A 20385-nucleotide genomic window follows, 5' to 3' on the forward strand; every position below is an offset into this window, starting at 1 on the left:
ACAAATTGGTTAGAGGTAAGAACTTGAAATACCTCTATCGGTATCATGTTCTCCTGATACTTTTGCGAGTTCAGGACAAAAGCCAAAACTATATATTGGTAAAAGGTAAGAACTTGGAATACATCTTTCGCTATCATGTTCTCCTGATACTTTTGCGAATTCTGGCCGAAAGCCAAAACTACATATTGGTAAAAGGTAAGAACTTGGAATACCTCTTACGGTATCATGTTCTCCTGATACTTTTGCGAGTTCAGGACAAAAGCCAAAACTACATATTGGTAAAAGGTAAGAACTTGAAATACCTCTCTACATATCATGTTCTCCTGATACTTTTGCGAGTTCAGGACAAAAGCCAAAACTACATATTGGTGAAAGGTAAGAACTTGGAATACCTCTTACGGTATCATGTTCTCCTGATACTTTTGCGAGTTCAGGACAAAAGCCAAAACTACATATTGGTAAAAGGTAAGAACTTGAAATACCTCTGTCGGTATTATGTTCTCCTAATACTTACCTTTATCTTGGCTGGCGGCTAATGCTACAAATTGGTAAGAGTTGAGAATTCGAGATACCTCTCTACATATCATGTTCTCCTGATACTTTTGCGAATTCTGGCCGAAAGACAAAACTACATATTGGTAAAAGGTAAGAACTTGAAATACCTCTTTCATTATCATGTTCTCCTGATACTTTTGCGAATTCAGGACAAAAGCCAAAACTACATATTGGTAAAAGGTAAGAACTTGAAATACCTCTGTCGGTATTATGTTCTCCTAATACTTACCTTTATCTTGGCTGGCGGCTAATACTACAAATTGGTAAGAGTTGAAAACTCGAGATACCTCTCTACATATCATGTTCTCCTGATACTTTTGCGAATTCTGGCCGAAAGACAAAACTACATATTGGTAAAAGGTAAGAACTTGAAATACCTCTCTACATATCATGTTCTCCTGATACTTTTGCGAGTTCAGGACAAAAGCCAAAACTACATATTGGTAAAAGGTAAGAACTTGGAATACCTCTTACGGTATCATGTTCTCCTGATACTTTTGCGAGTTCAGGACAAAAGCCAAAACTACATATTGGTAAAAGGTAAGAACTTGGAATACCTCTTACGGTATCATGTTCTCCTGATACTTTTGCGAGTTCAGGACAAAAGCCAAAACTACATATTGGTAAAAGGTAAGAACTTGAAATACCTCTGTCGGTATTATGTTCTCCTAATACTTACCTTTATCTTGGCTGGCGGCTAATGCTACAAATTGGTAAGAGTTGAGAATTCGAGATACCTCTCTACATATCATGTTCTCCTGATACTTTTGCGAATTCTGGCCGAAAGACAAAACTACATATTGGTAAAAGGTAAGAACTTGAAATACCTCTTTCATTATCATGTTCTCCTGATACTTTTGCGAATTCAGGACAAAAGCCAAAACTACATATTGGTAAAAGGTAAGAACTTGAAATACCTCTGTCGGTATTATGTTCTCCTAATACTTACCTTTATCTTGGCTGGCGGCTAATGCTACAAATTGGTAAGAGTTGAGAATTCGAGATACCTCTCTACATATCATGTTCTCCTGATACTTTTGCGAATTCTGGCCGAAAGCCAAAACTACATATTGGTAAAAGGTAAGAACTTGGAATACCTCTTACGGTATCATGTTCTCCTGATACTTTTGCGAGTTCAGGACAAAAGCCAAAACTACATATTGGTAAAAGGTAAGAACTTGGAATACCTCTTTCGCTATCATGTTCTCCTAATACTTACCTTTATCTTGGCTGGCGGCTAAGGCTACAAATTGGTAAGGGTTGAGATTTCGAGATACCTCTTTACATATCATGTTCTCCTGATACTTTTGCGAGTTCAGGACAAAAGCCAAAACTACATATTGGTAAAAGGTAAGAACTTGGAATACCTCTTACGGTATCATGTTCTCCTGATACTTTTGCGAGTTCAGGACAAAAGCCAAAACTACATATTGGTAAAAGGTAAGAACTTGAAATACCTCTGTCGGTATTATGTTCTCCTAATACTTACCTTTATCTTGGCTGGCGGCTAATGCTACAAATTGGTAAGAGTTGAGAATTCGAGATACCTCTCTACATATCATGTTCTCCTGATACTTTTGCGAATTCTGGCCGAAAGACAAAACTACATATTGGTAAAAGGTAAGAACTTGAAATACCTCTTTCATTATCATGTTCTCCTGATACTTTTGCGAGTTCAGGCCATAAGCCAAAACTACATATTGGTAAAAGGTAAGAACTTGAAATACCTCTTTCGGTATCATGTTCTCCTGATACTTTGGCACATTGCAGCCGACAGTTAAGGTTATATGTTGTAATGAATTATAAACTCGAAATATTTCTTTTGGTCACAACGTAGATCAACACTTTAAAATTGCTTGCGTGTTTTTTTTATACCTCTATGGAATCTTCCAAATCTAGCTGATCCTTCTATCTTCACTCTAAAAGTACAGAGTGAAAGAAAAGATAGTGACTCTGAGATTTCCAATATATTTATATTCCTTATTAGGAAGAATATAGGAAACAATTGTAATGAATGTACTCCAATGTTTTGTATTGTATTTGCTTTTATATCACATAAAAATATTCTGTTATAATTATTACAATGTAATAGTATTATATTATATTAACAATGTTCATGTACGTATTTATAATGTCTGAAGAAATATCCAAGGTAGTCTGAGAGTTAAAGTAGCTACGCAATCTGGGTAGTCCATGGGCTAGGGTGGTTCAGGTGTCCTGGCGATTGGAAAAGTGTAAAAAGCAAAGTGGTCCAGACGATCAGGGTAATCCGAGGAACAGGTGATGCAGGTGATCAGGGTAGTCCTTTAGCGGAGGTGGTCCAGGCGATTAGGGTAGTAATTTAGTCAAGGTGGTCCAGGCGATTAGGGTAGTTCTTTAGTCGAGGTGGTCCAGGCGATCAGGGTAGTCTATGGGTCAAGTTGATCCAGGCGATAAAAATAGTTCATGGGTCAATAAGTTTCCTCAGAGGATTGTTAAGACGATCTACACCCTTTGAAGACTCTGGAACGACTAAGAAATTAATCCTTAATTCCTGGTTCGTAGTTCTGAGAGCCTCTTCTGAGACACCCTATATATACCTATGACTAATGACAGTGAGTGATACGCGGTTCCGCTATTTCTCCACGTGTTTGAAGTAATACATAACGAAAATGAATAATTCAAATACAGAAAAAGTAATAAACGAAGAAGTTGAAATTGTATTATTAACTAATTTCGTACAAACTAAAGGTATACAAAAAATGTTCAATTATGTTTTTATCTACGCACAACGTTAGGTTATATTCTAGTATTTACATTAAGAAATAACCTAGATTTTATTTCAATTTTGTTTATTTCAGATGAAGAATTACCAGTTTATGTTAAAAATGTACTGAATGGACAATATGTAGATATCATTGATAATAAATTAGTTTCTGTGTTTATTCAATCATGTGATAACAATTTTTGTGAGCTAATTTGCAATGGCATAAAAGAAGTTATTGTGCGTGATGCTTGGCTATGTATGGGCATTGCTTCTCTGTTGTATTTTATACAATGCAATTGTACAGGTCCAGAAATTGATAAAGATATTGAATGGCTGAAGACTCAAGAAACTAATGCATTGAAAGAGTTATCGCTGCATGATGAATGCAATATTAATGTCAGAAAACCAGAGCTTCTTTACTTTTCAAAACTAATATTTTCTAATGAAATTTTGCAAAATACTTATAAGAGTTGTATCTGGTGGCTGTTTAGAACAAATCTTTTACATCAATACATATTGGATGAAAGTTCCGGAGTGATATTTGATGAGACAGAACAACTGATTAATAAAATTAATGATCTATCTCTGTTAGAAAATCCTTATTGCAAAGCTCTGTTTTCTATAGAAGCTGCACAGTTTTATCTCTATTACAGAAGAATTCAGAATTCAGAAAAATATATTGAACTTGCCCAAGACACAGCAAAATTAAGTTTAAGTTTGGAAGGTGCCCTAGGTAAACGTACAAAATATCAACAAGAAAATAAAGCACAATTATTTTTAAAAATAGGTCTAGAAAAGAATCAGTTTCCTTCTAGGCACTGTGAAAATTTACCAAAATCTTTAAATCTAAATGATGATGTTAGATTAGAACGTATTGAATTTTCTGAAGATATAGAAAGTACACAGTTAGGAGCAGTGGAAGAAGCAATTATACTAGTAAAACAGTAAGAATATATTCTAATTTATTAAATTATAATGTATTAAAAAAAAAACAAATTTTATTATAAATTTTACTTGTAATAGTATTCAATTGCAGTTATCACAACCAAAGGATAAATTAACAGATGAAGAAGTTAAACCTTATCTAAATGTAAATATCATTTTATTATCATTATTATGTCATCTTTTGTTAACTATTAAAAATAATTATTTAATAGGCTGTGGTAGACAATACAAGAAATTGGTCTCTAAAAATAGCTTCCCTTTATCACCGTTGTTCACTTGAATCCACTGACAAGAGAACTATTGAACGATCAATGATGCAAATGGAATACTTAATACATGAATTAAAAAATACAAAAGTTCCTAATTCAATTAGGGTGGATATGTTCTTTGCAAGTGGTCTTAAACCTGTATGGATATTAGAACAAACATGGGCACATTTGATGTTACATCTTGGATTGGTAAAAGGAGCTTTGGATGTTTTCTTAAATATAAAATTATGGGAAGAAGTGATTACTTGTTACAATCTATTAGAATTAAAACATAAGGTATTTTTTTTAAACTCACATTACAACCTGATATTTGTACATACTGAAAACATATTTTATTAATAATTCTAGGCAGCAGAAATCATTCGTCAAGAAATATCTAAAAAGGAAACAGTTCATTTATGGTGTTTACTAGGTGATGCAACACAAGATCCTTCTCATTATGAAACAGCATGGAAATTATCTAATGAGAAAAGTAGTCGAGCGCAAAGACATTGGGGATTATTTTACTTTGCAAAAAACAATGTTAGTAAGCAATGCAGGCTTAATATTTTTACTTATTACATAATAATACCTTTGAATGTAAAGAATATTATTTTATTTATTAGTACGAAGAGGCTAAACCACATTTAAAATTATCAGTGGAATTAAATAACATTCAAGAAAATGTATGGATAAGATTAGGATTTGCTGCTTTACAAACCGAGGATTGGAAACTGGCCGCAACAGCATACAAACGCTACTGCGCTTTGGAACAATCGGTTTGTATAACTTTTTAATAACCATAATTAAATATAAACTATTTATATTCTCAAATTCTGTAACTTAATTACAGACTTTCGAAGCATGGAATAACTTGGCAAAAGCGTACATAAAACTAGGCGATAAACCAAAAGCTTGGAAATCCCTTCAAGATGCTATAAAATGCAATTATGATCGTTGGCAAGTTTGGGATAATTTAATGGTTGTCAGCATTGACTTAGGACACTTCTCAGAAGTATGTATAGATAATATAAAGAAGCATTTAATGTCACATGCTTCGTGTATTTCATATTAATTTTAATTTTTACAGGTGATTCGATGTTACCATCGAATTTTAGATCTCAAGAATCACCACTTGGATGTCCAAGTTCTGGATATATTAACCCGTGCTATAATCAACAATATAAAAGATTCGGATGGCAATCCAGCTCAGAAATTGCTTCCAAAAGCTTTAGAGCTCTTTGGCAGAATTAGTTCCTTTGTACGTAACAATCTACATGTTTGGAGGATGTATGGACAGCTTACAGCTCTCAAGAAAACAGACATTGGTGATGAGATAGCAGTACAGTATTTGCAACTAGCCCATCGCGTTGCTGTTTCCAGTTCTAAATGGTTTCAACAAGAAGATACGATTGAAGATGTATTACAAATATGTTGTTTATTAGCAGAAACGTATTTACGCTGTGCTTCTCAATGTGAAGTTAAGAAGAAAAGATCATTGTTGGCTAGTGCAAAATTGTCCCTCCAAGGGGTTGTAAAGAAAGTTAAAGATCAGGACTGGATTACTGAAAAAATTTCTACAGATTTGCACAAAGTTGAAGAATATCTAAATGATGTAGTAAATGAATTAGATAAAATAAAATAAGAAAATTAAAAACAAATCATTCAAATGTTTTACAAAAAATATTTCAGAACACTATTTTTAAAATAATGTTTATCATATTTCTAAGTCATTTTTGAATTAATTTTCCATTTGTAATTAAGTATTACTTAAGAAAAGGTTAAATTATACAATTGTTAAGCGTTTTATAAATTTGTATCCTTATTTAAACATATAACTCTTTAATTCTAAATAATCTTGAAAATATTTTTTGTTCGTGTATATTCATATTTATGTTAACTATAGAATTTGTCTTAAAGTCAGCTATAATATGTAGAAAACATAGTTGTCATTTTTTTCAATGATCTTTTTCTATCCTCTTATCAATTTATATTAAATATCTTTTTATAAAGATATTTAATTTTTTGCTTATTATTTTTGGTAATAAAATTTTATCACGTATTCCCGATTTAGTATCTTACATGAAAAGTGAAACCTAATTCAATTTATAGTACTGGTTACTTCTATATAAATTGAAAAAAACAGAAAGGTATAATAAGAAGCATATCTTAATAAAATTACGTTTAAATATTGTGATCTAATTCCTTACACCATATAAAAAAATGCAGTGTTAATTTCATTTTAAGATATATTCCAAATAGTAGTACACAACCTTATATGTTCTAATTGTGATTTTTTTTAACTATAAGGGTGAAACAATTTTTTCTTATGCTTGCAAATGTAACAGATTGTGGGCAATGATTAAAATAATTATTTTTATATTAGATGCCATTTGCAGGAAAAGTTGTGTTAATAACAGGAGCCAGTTCTGGCATTGGAACAGCAACAGCCATACACTTTTTTCAACTTGGAGCACTGTTATCAATAACAGGTCGTAATTCAAAAAATTTATCTGCAGTTGCTGAGAAGTGTAAATCTCCTAAACCATTAATTATAACTGGTGAATTAACTAATGAAGCAGATGCAAACAATATTATTGAATCTACTGTTAAACATTATGGTAGATTAGATGTTCTGGTTAATAATGCTGGTATATTAGAAAATGGAAGCATAGAAAATACTTCACTAGAACAATATGATAGGTAAAATCTTCCTGTCTTAAAGATTGTATTCCATAAAATATAATAAGAAATATGGATGTTATAGAGTGTTCAATGTGAATGTAAGATCAGTATACAATTTAACAATGCTGGCAGTTCCACACATATTGAAAACTAAAGGGAGTATTATAAATGTATCAAGTATTTGTGGAATACGAGCTTTTCCTGGTGTTCTAGCATACTGTATGAGTAAATCAGCTATTGATCAATTTACAAGATGTGTTGCACTTGAGCTTGCAGAAAAGGAGGTACATTGATCAAAACAATTCTAACAATAAGACTTTTAAAATTACAGAGTTACTTAAACTTTGCAAATTTTTATTTTTCCATCTTTAGGTAAGAGTAAATGCTGTGAATCCAGGTGTTATAAAAACTGAACTTCATAAAAGAAGTGGAATGTCAGATGAACAGTTAAAAAAGTTTTTTGACTATGCTAAAGAAACTCATGCAATGGGTAGATCTGGAGATGTTTCTGAGGTTGCCACAGCAATTGCATTTCTAGCAAGCGATGATGCTAGTTTTATTACAGGTGTAACTTTGTCTGTAGATGGTGGTAAACATGCCATGTGTCCTCGATAATTCTTATACTCCATTTATAGAGTGACAATTATATTAAATGTTAATTGACTCCAATATAAGAATATTTATAAAATTTTTGAGATATTATGTTTTTTATATTAAAATTATTTGAATGACTAATTCGTTTGTGATCATTTAATCTTTTGACTACATTATCATTAGCTAGATACTAATAAAACATATACCTATATGTACATTACAATTGGAAATAATTATGCTTGTTTACATTATATATTTTACTATACAGTTGTTATTACTTATAGTTGTGATAAACAATCTTTTAGTGCTCACTTACAAATTTAAATATATTATTTCTAGCAACTCACTTTGTACCAGGTGTAACAAACATAGTCTGATATTTTAAGGAATGATAGGTGATTGAAATTGAAGCACAAATGACATAGTGTTCAATCTGTCTTTGTTTTGTAATGATAATATACTTATATGCTAAACTAACAGTCAGAGAATTGTATAATTTTACAAATGCATTGAAAGGCAAAAATAAAGGAAAAAAGTCTTAATACATTTTATTGTATCTTCTATGGTTTAATTTATAAAGCTTTATGAAAATTCAACTATAATAGATACAACAAAATGCATGTTGTTACTCTATTTTTGTCATTCTATGCGTCTGAAAAATTGTACAATTCTCAGATTGTTACTGCAGCATCTGTAAGTATGTTAACTTTACCATATTATTATTACAAAACAAAGATTGAATACTATATCATAGGAAATTTTGTGCTCCAATTTGAATATTCTTTAAAACATTGAAGACTATATTTGAACGAATCAATCTGTAATTGAACACCCTGTATATGAATATCTTATGCAACAGCTACATTCTACATCCACTTTTTAGTTAATTTTGGAATACTAGAATCTTATCAAGTGTTTAAAAAGTAAGGTCAAAACAGTGAAAGAGGCAACTCACAATCAATGAGGAATATTTTGAAGTTTAAGTGTCCCCACTTCTGGTTCTGTTCCCGCCTATTTCGGTTCGCCGATTGAAGTATTAGAACGTCTCATGAATTTTGTGCGAGATATTATACAGAAGCACTTTACAATTTTTATTTATACCAACATTACTACTGTTGTTTTTACTTTTATTACCACTACTGTTACTAGGATCATAAATTAAATAGATAAATTACTGAAGATCGAGCAAGTGTAGTATGAGAATTTATGACGTGCTCGATTCTATCACTACTTTCGGAGTATCTGACACCACGTGAGGAAAAATTTCCTCTTGATACGTCAGTTAAAGAGAGGTCTTCCAAATAACTTGTTTTGCCGATCTTTATAGGTTGGCATCAGTTAGCACGTAGTCTTAATCATTGAGTGACACTCGACTGGAATAAGAGCCGGTGGTATATAGACAAGTCGAAAAAACACACAAGGTATAACTGAGCATATTCCACTAAATAGAATTTAAAGTATTTCTGTAATTACGGTTCTCATGTCGTTTATTAATATCAGAAAAGTTTAATACTATTTTTTAAGACATAAATACCGGCATCTGTACACATTTCATACGTTTTATAAATCAAAAAGAGGAGATTATTTCTTATAATATTTCTAAACAAAATTAATTGCAAGTCATTCTATTACTTTAATATCTGAGATATGTCAGTTGTTCATAAGGACACTTGTTGTTATTCTGTAACAGATTGCAAACTAACAAGAAAGTAAAAAGGAGTTCTATTATTCTATATTTTAGATGGCGTTTACTGGAAAAGTTGTGTTAATAACAGGAGCTAGTTCTGGTATTGGAGCAGCAACTGCTGTACATTTTGCACAACTTGGAGCATCATTATCATTAGCTGGCCGTAATTCACAAAATTTGGCTGCAGTTGCTGAGAAATGTAAACCTAATAAACCATTTATTGTAACTGGAGAATTAACTAATGAAGCTGACGCAAAAAATGTTATTGAATCTACCATTAAGCATTATGGTAAATTAGATGTTCTGGTTAATAATGCTGGTATACTAGAAAGTGGAGGTATAGAAAATACTTCACTGGAACAATATGATAGGTATAACGTTTTTGTTCATGGTAACTTAAGTTTGTAATATGTACAATTGCCAAAATCACCTTTTATTAATATGTGCAACTACTGCAGGACGTTTAACATAAATGTACGCTCAGTCTATCATCTAACAATGTTGGCTGTGCCACATATAGTGAAGACTAAAGGCAACATTGTAAACGTATCAAGCGTTTGTGGATTAAGAGCTTTCTCTGGTGTTCTATCCTACTGCATGAGTAAAGCAGCTGTCGATCATTTCACAAGATGTGTTGCTCTTGAACTTGCAAATAAACAGGTATATTCTATATAAAAGAAACTGCCTAAGAGAGCAATCTTAGAAATGAAAACTTTATTTGTATTTTTCAATCTGCAGGTAAGAGTAAATGCAGTGAATCCTGGTGTTGTAAGAACTAACCTCCATGAAAGGAGTGGAATGGAAAGTGAGCAGCTACAGGCATTTTTTGAGCATGCTAAGGAAACTCATCCACTTGGTAGACCTGGAGATGTTACTGAAGTTGCAAAAGCAATTGCATTCCTAGCTAGTGATGATGCTAGTTTCATTACAGGCGAAACTTTAGCTATCGATGGAGGTCGACACGCCATGTGTCCTCGTTAACTTGCATTCTATTTGTATGCAAAGTGATAATGTTACCACATGCTAACTAATGGCAATAGTGAAATATGGAACATTTAAGATAAGATATATTTTTTTAAAGAAACTGTTATATGTAATGTACATTAAGAAATATAAAAATCATTTGAATTATTAAATCATGAATTATAATTACTTAACTTTTAACTACATTACTGTATATCCTTAATTATAATCATCGCCATTACTTGTTATCTCTTATCTAAAAAAGTGCTAAAATTACACACCCCCTTTTTTAAAATCTAAAACTTTTGTATACTCAAATCGAAGTAATTTTAAAATAATTAATAGTGGCAACCAGTAACTATATTACTGTGATTATTATTGAGTTATGAAACATACTTGCTCTTAATAATTCCTATTTCTATAAGCGAAAGGATGTAAAAAATTTTTAAAAACTGATAAAAAATATATTAATCATATATATAAGAAGATGGTATTAATACTGAATTCACAGCTGAGTCTCCTCTAAAACATGATAAGCATTTGGAGAACAAAAATGATTCAATATCATGGTAAATTCATGACAGTGTATACAAAAAAGTGTTTACTTCAGAAATAAGATCATAAGCTAAAGTTAAAGAAATATAAAAAGTATCAAAAAGATATCACTAAAAATTTATAATAAAGCAAACAAAAAAGTATCACGTTGATAACCCATCATATTACATATTGTTTGTACTGTTATTAGTAATAAGTCCCTAAATCTGGGAACAAATTTTCACGTGATATATCAGAGAATCGATTATATGTATTATATATATTCATTTTAATCTAATACGATCAAAATATAAAGCGTGATATGCTTCTTAAATTGTCTTTAGAATTAATGTATCATGTTTACGAACAATAAACATAAACGAATAACGTTCATACGCGCCACGTCACATTATCAACATTTTGTCTTTTAAGTCTATATGTTACGAAGTATTAAACTACGTCGATAGTTGCGAGTCTGACGTGACGCTAAAGATACATTATGTGCACCGCAAACTTACCACATTTTTTATCTGGATCGGTGGTTAGAGGTTTTGGCAGAGGCTCCAAAGCCCTAGGAATACCAACAGGTAAGATCTGAAAGCTATATTTCGTCCAATAAATCATTCAATTTATCGATTAATAGAAAGAAAATTTAAATTCATTCGTTGCTGTAGACGACAGTCTGAAATCTTCTCTATTACTAACATAACTGCCTTAGATACTTATTGGCGGGAAAATATAAAACAGAAAGTACTTTAATTAAGAACACTATGGAAGTATTTTAAGTGTATAATAAATTTAAATTCAATTCAAACATAGTAAATAGATAGAAAAGAATTAGAAAGAATTAGAAAGAATTTCTAGTATTAGAAAATTTTCTAGAATTAACAGAAAAGAATAATTTTTGTAAGTATTGTAAAATTATATTCACGAGTATGAAACAGCGTTATTTTTTACAGCAAATCTTGAAGATAAAGTGGTTAATGCATTGCCTAATGATCTTAACACTGGAATTTATTATGGGTGGGCTTCCCTAGACGCGCAAGTATATAAAATGGTTGCAAGTATCGGTTGGAATCCATTTTACAAAAATGAAAAGAAGACAGTAGTATGAATATATTTTTTTCACGAAATATTATCTATGACTGATTTAGTATTTAACGTTTCGTAATGTACAATAATGTTATTGTAGGAGGTACATTTATTGCATAAATTTGATCACGACTTTTATGGAAAACAAATTAAAGTAATTTTCGTGGGATACATACGACCGGAAAGAGATTTCACTTCCGAAGGTAAAATTTATATATTATTTCGATATATTTGCTATTTTTGTAAATAATATAAAATAAGAAGTTTATTAACTTACTTCGTTTCTTTTTTTAGAAGAATTAATTAAAGCGATAAAAGGAGATATCGCGTACGCCGAGCAACAGTTGCAACAACCAGATAAGAATGTTTACAAAGACAATAAATTCCTGATAGGATAGTACACTGTTGTAACTTTGTAATATTAAATGTACATGGACTATTGTAAATTAATGCTATTAATGTAAAACTTACTATACTTTTAAATATGTTTTACTTACTAGGAATATAGTAGTACTAAACTATTATATGTATTAAATGCAACAAAATTCATTTGTCAACTGTTTGATATACATTTACTTGGTTTTGATATACATACAATTATTTGTATCGTATTTTTAGGACAGCATTTGTATATATACGAAACTATATTAAAAAATATATAACATACCGAAGTATTTTAGAATATGCATATCATTAAAATAAATTATCCAATTACTAATACTCAACTTGGACCTGATGATGAAGATGGTGGAGGAGGAGGAGGTGGTGGTAAAGACACCCAAGGCATGTTCATACCTGGAGGAGCCTGTGGCATTTGTGGCTGCCCAAATATGCTTGGATTTCGGTATCTCATGTTTGGAGAGGAATTCAAACGATTTTGTTGTGATAAATGTCCTGGAGGGATTCTCGGACAAGCATTGAAAGGAATTCGAGGGTTTAGAGGCACTGCTGTACCATTTTCGTTATAATAACTCTCTGGACCGTAAAAATTAGGATTCGCATAATGCATTGATTGTAGTGCAGCTGGATACATTCCGTATCCATATTGTTCGCTTGGAACAGCTGGCCAATTATTTTGATTATGCATCCATAAAGCTTGAGACTGATTTCCACCTTGCATAGGAGGAAATTGTCCACGTGGGTAACGTCCTCCCCTTCGATTTCTTTGCGCGTTTCTGTTCCATGGATGATTTGATTGCCAACCAGCAGTGGGACCTGAAAATATAAATATTATATTGAAATAGTGTTCAAATATTATACAGAATTATATTGTACAAGACATTTACTGGAAGCACGTTTTCGTTTAGAAGGGACATCCGTCGTTGCATTTGCATTACTCGTTTGCTTAGCTTTTAGGCTTTCATAATAAACTCGTTCTTCCTCGTCGTCAGAAAATTCGGGAGGCTCATCTGCACTTGCATCAATACCTTTGATCCTGTAATAATTATAAATTATTGAAGGCGTTATGCATCAATACTATTATTTAATAGGTTAAACTTACTTCATTAATTCATGTAAAAAGACTAGAGATGTATATTCTGTATTCGGACAATAGTAAACAGTCATTCCTACTTTAACATCACGTTCGTGTATGTGCTCTGAACTATTAAATCTTACACAATAGTGTGGCTCACTCACTTGTCCAAAAACATCAAATATTTTACCTAATGCTTTTTGCCCTTTTTGTACAAATAACACTGTATCTAAATTTAATGTTGGTTTACCAGGTTTTGGTCGTACAACCACTAATTGTTCAACCATCCATGCAACCTAAAATTTTGATCAATCTTTATTACATTGATACATGTTTCATTTTATTTCAATACTATCTTGGAAGTAATAAGTACCTCGCCTAATATATCACATAGTACTTCAGGTACACTAATTGTCAAGTCTTCAATGGGTGGTAAATCATCTAGTTCACTTTTCATGCTATTATTCTTTTGATCTTTTACACCCTTTCCTTTAATTTTCCTGGAAGTGAACAAGAAGTATTTGAAAACATTGTGAGACTACAATTTTGTGACAATAAATATACAGTGTGATACCAAACTAATAAATATCTTACTTATTTGTATCGTCATCACTATCAGATTCACCAGACTCAACTATTACTGAAGAATCACTACTACTAGTAGAATCATCTTCACTATCACTTTCTTCACTAGATGATGATGTTTCTTTGTTCAATCTATATGGTTGCATCTGTACTTCTTTTAGAATGATAACTTGATCATTCTCTTCTTTATTGCCATCAGAATTATTTTCCACTTCTGAATCAGATTCTCCATATTCTACAGCAATAGCACTTAGTGAAGATGGCTTATCGTTTGCTATTACAAAAACCAATATAGTTACACACTATAAATTCAGTAATTACAATTTTTATAAACAGATATACTTCTTACATTTGGTTGATAATATTGTACAATCTTTCTGTGCAATACAATCATCATTATTCTGTTTTGAATCCTGTATCGATGAATCTTCATTTGTGCACTGTTTGTTATCTTCAATAAGTACTACATCTTGTTTTTTATTTAAGACTTCCTGAGATTTCTGTTCTTCTTTATTTGTATTACTCTTTTCATTAGAGTTTTGTTCAACCACAGTATCATTAATTACGATTATTCCACAGTCTTGTACAGTATGATTGGCCTGATCTAGAATTTTATTATATTTTATATTTTCTGCACGTTTTTTGGTTACATTGTACTTACCTTTATTTTCTGGAATATTTGATACTTGTTCATTAAGTTTACTGTTTGAACCTACATCATTTATTACTTTCTCTATTATAACCTCATCTGTCTCCATCATTATTTTGATGTTTTTTACTACTTAAAATAATATGTTTAATAACAATAATTCTTAAGAATGATCTTGAATGCGAAATGAATTACTATTACTCATGATTATATAGTAAAATGTATTCCTTCCATATAATTTTATGAATTCTAAATAAACTTATTTGTCGCTCCAAGCAACCACGTGTATCGGTCACCGCATGTCAGTCACGAAATGAGTCGTTTTGTTATATACAGGGTGTCCTTTAAAGAAAGATTATAGTAATCATCAAAAATAAGTACAAGAATATGAAAAATGTATACATGAAGAAATCACAAAATTTTTATCGAAACTGTTAAAGTTTACGCAAAACTTATAGTATATAATAAAAATAAAGAAAAATTCCTATATGGATATTTAATTACATATTGTACAATTTTTTACAATTGTTTACAGAGTAATAGTCAACAACAGATCTTTATAAATTGAATACTATTATTTAAAAAATTGAACACACGTTGTTTTATTCTCGTGTCAATACATTCACAATTGTTTGTATAATTTTTTTTCCATTTTGATGATTTAACAGATTTAAAAGAGGATCTTTCATTTTCTCTTCCAATAATTTGACCAATTCTATTCTCATTCTCTGTAGAAGTTGAGCCACCTGAATAGAAGTAAAGCAATATTAAAAATGTAAATTTAAAATATTGTAATTGAGCGTAGTACTGAAATAGTTTTAATATAACATTTGTAAAGGATTAATATTAATCTTACCCTATGCGATTCAACGCTAAACAAAATCCAGCCTTCTAATGATATAATAAATATTCCATTATGCAACTCTATATTTAATTCGTAACCAGAAAATAAAATTAATGGTAGGATTGGCACCATTGTGACTTCCTTAATGAATACTTTACTCGTTTTTATTTTCTCTTGGAATACGAGATATGGACTTGGAAAGTAGTCGACGTGGAAGTTAACAGAAGTTGGATGGATGCTAACGAAACCATCGTTCTTCGTTTGGAATCTAAGCTCCTCTGGCTTAGGCTGTACTGGAATCGCTCCAGCAGATTGCACTTGAAAGGACTTCTCTGGAGTAAACACTTTTACAACATTAGGATAAAGTGCCCCACAAAGTAAACCTTGCAGAAGTTTGTAATTATCATTATTGATATTTAGTTCGAATCCTGTAATTTCTAGGATCCTATCAACATTTGGCTGCCGTTTGGGCAAATTAATGGGAACGAAACCAATTGAAACTAATAATTCTAAAAATTGATACTTTATATCTGCTAAGGTATATAATGTACGCGTGGATAAATAATTTTCATTGGCGAAAGCTTGTCCTGCTTGGCGACTACGTGCACATGCTTCTAGCCATTTCTGTGAAGCAAACAGAAAAATAGATTTAAACCTCGTTTTTATTCTGTAACGAGTATTTAAGATTATATATTTACCTTATACGCTTTAAAAACAGTTAAATGATCTGAATTGGCTGTGAAAAATTCTTTCTTGGCGTCAACTTCGTGCTTTTTCTCGAAAGGTACAGTAAATGGATTTTTATGAGACAAACAAGCTGCAATGGTAAGTGCGGCATCGAGGCAACGAAAAATTGCACCATATAATATTAATTTTCCAATTCGCACGTTTACTGGCAGCGCTGCAAGATGATGGCCTAATGGTGTCAATGTACATTCAGCATTAAATGCACCGACATCGTGTAAACGTTTAATTGCACTAGAAATACTTTCGTCTGTTGGTGGCTCCAATAGTTTACCTATGGGTATTGTAATAAATGTAAAAACGTTGATGTAGGAGTAATATTAAACCAAAAAATGAAAATTGTGAATACCTAAAAATTTGTGTAAGTCGACTTTTTTTCCTTTGTACAAAAGTTGGATACGTAAAAGAAGTGGTTCAAGAGGAATTCTTAAAATTTCAGGTATTGGTTGCGTTGCAAAGTGGTATTTAAATCTGGAAAAATCAATTTTATTAAATAGTGACTAGATTTTATTACTGTGAAATATAATTACCTAACAAATTATACTTGCCTATACGAAGTATATAAATGGATAGATATTCCAGGCATTACACGTCCAGCACGACCTTTTCTTTGTAATGCATTTGCTTGTGACACCCAACATGTTTCTAAACTTTCCATGTTTTGATTCGAATTGAATCTAGTCTCTTTCATTTTTCCACTATCAATCACAAAGACACAGTCATCTATTGTGATAGATGTTTCAGCTAAATTTGTGCTTAGTACTATTTTTCTAACACCCTTAGGTTTCTTAAAAACTAGATTTTGCTCTTCATTAGATAAAGTTGAATGTAATGGTACGATAAGAAACTTTCCAGTCTTTGGCGAAAGATCTTTATTATCGTTTAATCGATTTTTCATTGTAATAATTTCGGCAAATCCCGGCAAAAATACCTAAAATGATAATATTTAATGTAATTCCCATGTCACTTAATACATTTTTTAAAACTAAAAATAATATACTCACTAAAATAGAGCCTGTTTTTGGATAATCATGTTCTCCAAAAATAATCCATTCTAATATTGTCTCTATAAATTCAAAATTAATCTTTTCATGGTCCATAACATATAAATTCTTATACGTTTGTCTACTGTAGCCTCGATATCTACTAACAATTTGTGTCAATGTTAAATTCTCATCTTGTATAGATTCTTTGGGCGGAGCAGCAGAGGATCCTTCAATTTCCGCAGTTTCTAAATCTATTTGTAATTGTTCCCAGTCTCCTCTTATTCTGCGAGTGAATTTTGAATTTTCTTCAAGCACATAATTTACTCTTTCCAATATGTCTTCTAAAAAAACTTGTTCGACAGGAAACGTTTTTCCTGGAATATGCAAAACAGGGGCTTCTCTAAAATATGTGGAAAAGACTTCAGCCTTAAAAGTTGCACTCATGAGTATTAGTTTCAGGTTTGGTTTCTTTGGCAACAATTCCTTTACGAGCATCAGTAGAAAATCGCTGGATAAAAGATAATAATATATAAATAACAATAAATAAACTAATACAATGAATAGTTTACCTTTCTGCGCTTCTTTCGTGGACTTCATCCACTATTATGTGCGTCACATCAGCTAGCTCTGGATTCGCTGACAATCTTTGTAACAAAATTCCGATCGTACAAAACGTTAACCTAGTTTTGTTGGAAATTTTGCTTTCTAATCGTATTTGATATCCTATCGTTTCACCTATACGTTCATCTCTCTCTGCTGCAACCCTTTCTGCTACTCCTATGGCACTTATTCTCCGAGGCTGCGTACATATTATATTAACGTGCTCCTTGGATTCAGATCTATTAAGAATCCAATCATCTAATAAGAATTGTGGAACCTAAAGAAATACTGTGTAAATTAAAAACTTGTTATAATGAAATTGGAATCTATATGTTACTTATAATTGTCATTACCTGGGTACTTTTACCACAACCTGTTTCGCCTGAAATTATAGTAACTTGATTCTTATGTACTGTTTCTAAGATATTATTCAATTTTGATGATGCAGGTAATTTTTCTCTCGCTTCTTTCATTTTTATATACTTAGAACTTTCCTGCTTTTTCTGAAAATTTTTTTGAATTAAATCATCGTCTTTTAATACTTCCTCCCATGTAATATTGTCTCTGTTTTTTCTATTAATAGATCCTAATTCATGATGTGTAAGTGCATCCGTTTCATCGTCACTTTCTGATAGCTTTGGAAAGAGTAATTCATTTGGATCTAAGAACTGTTCTTTACTTTCTTCTAAATATCCTTTAATTTCGTACTCATTTTCCAAAAGAGATATTATAGAAAAAATACAAGGCGCACCATCTTCAGATAGTAGCAATGCTTCATCGTACAACCTTTTTCCTATTCTTAAACAGTGTATACTTGGAAATGTGCCATCGTTTTTATAAAAGTAGAAATATGGTGGCTCATATGGATACTTACAACCTAATAAAATATTCAAAAGAAGAAGTGTGCTATGTACCAACTCTATAAGTTAATTAATTTTATATATATTACCTTCTGGAAATCTTATTTCTAAGGTAAACTCTGGATCTTTCCTCTCTGGCATTCTTAACATTTGTGGTTGTTGATGCAAAAATTTACATTTATTTCCAAACCTACATTTTTTGTAAAGAAATAATCTACAAATTCTGTCCTTCTCTTTTTCTTGATGTTTCTTAATTCTTTCTATTTCTTGCTCTACTTCATCATTTCTTACTAAATAATCTAACTTAACTTGCACAATCCAAATCTGATTTTTTATTTTTTCAACAAATATATCTCCATAAATAGATTCAAGTGCTTCTTTCTCTTCTTGTCGCCTTTCCAATAAATCTGTTGTATCAACATCATTGGGTACCTTACTCCTAATATTTTCAATTCCATAGTATTTACAAAACAAAACTTCTAAAGCTTTTCCCATATCACCTTTTGTATGTATAAATGCTTCTAAGCAATGAGTTTGATGAAACCTAAAAGTAATAGAATTATTTAAAACTCATGTTAAATCCATAAAAAATTGTATTTCTTTTACTTTACATTTACCCATAACTTTCAAGTTTAGATGTTGCAAACTGCCGGGTAATATGTTCTTGGGTTTTAGGTGTATTATCTTTGGAAGAGTAATCAACTATTCCTTTAATAACCAAATTACCTCTTTCCATCCAATACTGTTTACTCAAATTTGATTTCTTGTCTTCAAATTCTGATGCATCAGAAAGTTTAAAATTCTGTCAAAAAACCATATTACTTACTACTAATATAATTTATAACAGAATATACATATGACTGCTTAAAATACATACAGAACCATAAATATGTTTTAAAGTATCATAAAGCTGTCGTTCTGATTCTTCCGACATTCTTAAAGTTTGCATCTCCACTTTAAGTCTACTAGAAAAGGAAGCACTTTTACCTTTACTCTTGTTTTCCCCTGATGTATTTCTGTTGAGTTTACATCAATTCTTTAATTATAGTAGAATACATAAAATAACCTTAATTCTAAGTGAAGTACTATTCTAATATTATAGATAACATTAATTATATAGTTAGTGTTTTGAACACAGAAGAATAAAAATTTCCTAAGATTTTACTAATTATTTCTTCCTATTATACTTTTATTTTAACTCATAAACGATCAAATTTCTAACTTACGCGACACTTTTTCCCACATTTTTTCCTTCTAACGCGATGTCTTCCATCAACTGAATACTCTGATGATCCATTATTTAAAATCATAGACAAACGTCTCTTACATAAACGTTCTTCGAAAATATTTTCAATTATTTTCTTCAATATTCTACATACATGAAGGTTAAGGAACACTTAATACCAGCGGTAATGACAGGTGGAGGAAACATGAGAATGTAGAGAAAACATGAGAATGTAGAGAAAACATGAGAATGTGAAGATTGATGACGCTTCGCGAATTCATCGTGAGAGGGCTCTGGCCAAGGTTGCCATACAAATTCCCTCTTTGGGTATAGAACCCATATGAAATTATCTGACCTTTAGTTTCCTGT

General features: G+C 31.3%; 5 protein-coding genes and 1 long non-coding RNA gene across 8 annotated transcripts; 4 read left to right on the forward strand and 2 right to left on the reverse strand.

Annotated features, from left to right (window-relative positions):
- Positions 1–2582: 2582 nt before the first annotated feature.
- Positions 2583–11630, reverse strand: LOC143187265 (uncharacterized). Its single transcript, XR_013003175.1, has 2 exons — positions 11476–11630; positions 2583–3066 (listed from the first exon to the last, which is right to left on the reverse strand). It is a non-coding gene; the product is annotated as an uncharacterized LOC143187265 (long non-coding RNA).
- LOC143187258 (tetratricopeptide repeat protein 27-like) lies at positions 3062–6288 on the forward strand. 3 transcript variants are annotated; one of them, XM_076391350.1, is made up of 9 exons: positions 3225–3285; positions 3396–3442; positions 3793–4245; positions 4325–4391; positions 4459–4791; positions 4864–5037; positions 5121–5273; positions 5348–5509; positions 5585–6288. In XM_076391350.1, exons 2-9 carry the CDS (start codon positions 3432–3434, stop codon positions 6137–6139), a joined length of 1908 nt encoding a protein of 635 aa, XP_076247465.1. In that variant the 5' UTR covers positions 3225–3285; positions 3396–3431; the 3' UTR covers positions 6140–6288. The 3 variants fall into 3 exon arrangements, with proteins under 3 accessions (XP_076247463.1, XP_076247464.1, XP_076247465.1); XM_076391348.1 differs by having other exon boundaries at positions 3062–3285; positions 3369–4245; XM_076391349.1 differs by having other exon boundaries at positions 3062–3285; positions 3396–4245.
- LOC143187263 (3-oxoacyl-[acyl-carrier-protein] reductase FabG-like) lies at positions 6584–7906 on the forward strand. Its single transcript, XM_076391357.1, has 3 exons — positions 6584–7197; positions 7262–7463; positions 7552–7906. Exons 1-3 carry the CDS (start codon positions 6881–6883, stop codon positions 7792–7794), a joined length of 762 nt encoding a protein of 253 aa, XP_076247472.1. The 5' UTR covers positions 6584–6880; the 3' UTR covers positions 7795–7906.
- Positions 9083–10625, forward strand: LOC143187262 (3-oxoacyl-[acyl-carrier-protein] reductase FabG-like). The gene is made up of 4 exons (XM_076391356.1): positions 9083–9194; positions 9515–9831; positions 9919–10120; positions 10199–10625. Exons 2-4 carry the CDS (start codon positions 9515–9517, stop codon positions 10439–10441), a joined length of 762 nt encoding a protein of 253 aa, XP_076247471.1. The 5' UTR covers positions 9083–9194; the 3' UTR covers positions 10442–10625.
- Rfk (Riboflavin kinase) lies at positions 11263–12628 on the forward strand. The gene is made up of 4 exons (XM_076391358.1): positions 11263–11544; positions 11917–12065; positions 12150–12252; positions 12344–12628. Exons 1-4 carry the CDS (start codon positions 11457–11459, stop codon positions 12445–12447), a joined length of 444 nt encoding a protein of 147 aa, XP_076247473.1. The 5' UTR covers positions 11263–11456; the 3' UTR covers positions 12448–12628.
- A 67-nt stretch (positions 12629–12695) lies between these two features.
- LOC143186676 (putative ATP-dependent RNA helicase DHX57) lies at positions 12696–20195 on the reverse strand. The gene is made up of 18 exons (XM_076390383.1): positions 20018–20195; positions 19669–19807; positions 19409–19593; positions 18881–19335; positions 18285–18808; positions 17901–18208; positions 17350–17839; positions 16894–17276; positions 16695–16816; positions 16300–16619; positions 15614–16225; positions 15362–15503; positions 14458–14889; positions 14118–14382; positions 13897–14023; positions 13551–13819; positions 13336–13484; positions 12696–13264 (listed from the first exon to the last, which is right to left on the reverse strand). The coding sequence occupies exons 1-18, from the start codon at positions 20086–20088 to the stop codon at positions 12771–12773; spliced, it is 5487 nt and encodes a 1828-aa protein (XP_076246498.1). The 5' UTR covers positions 20089–20195; the 3' UTR covers positions 12696–12770.
- Positions 20196–20385: the final 190 nt, after the last annotated feature.

This window comes from Calliopsis andreniformis, unplaced genomic scaffold, assembly GCF_051401765.1.
Source record: "Calliopsis andreniformis isolate RMS-2024a unplaced genomic scaffold, iyCalAndr_principal scaffold0022, whole genome shotgun sequence".
Lineage (NCBI taxonomy): Eukaryota > Metazoa > Arthropoda > Insecta > Hymenoptera > Andrenidae > Calliopsis > Calliopsis andreniformis.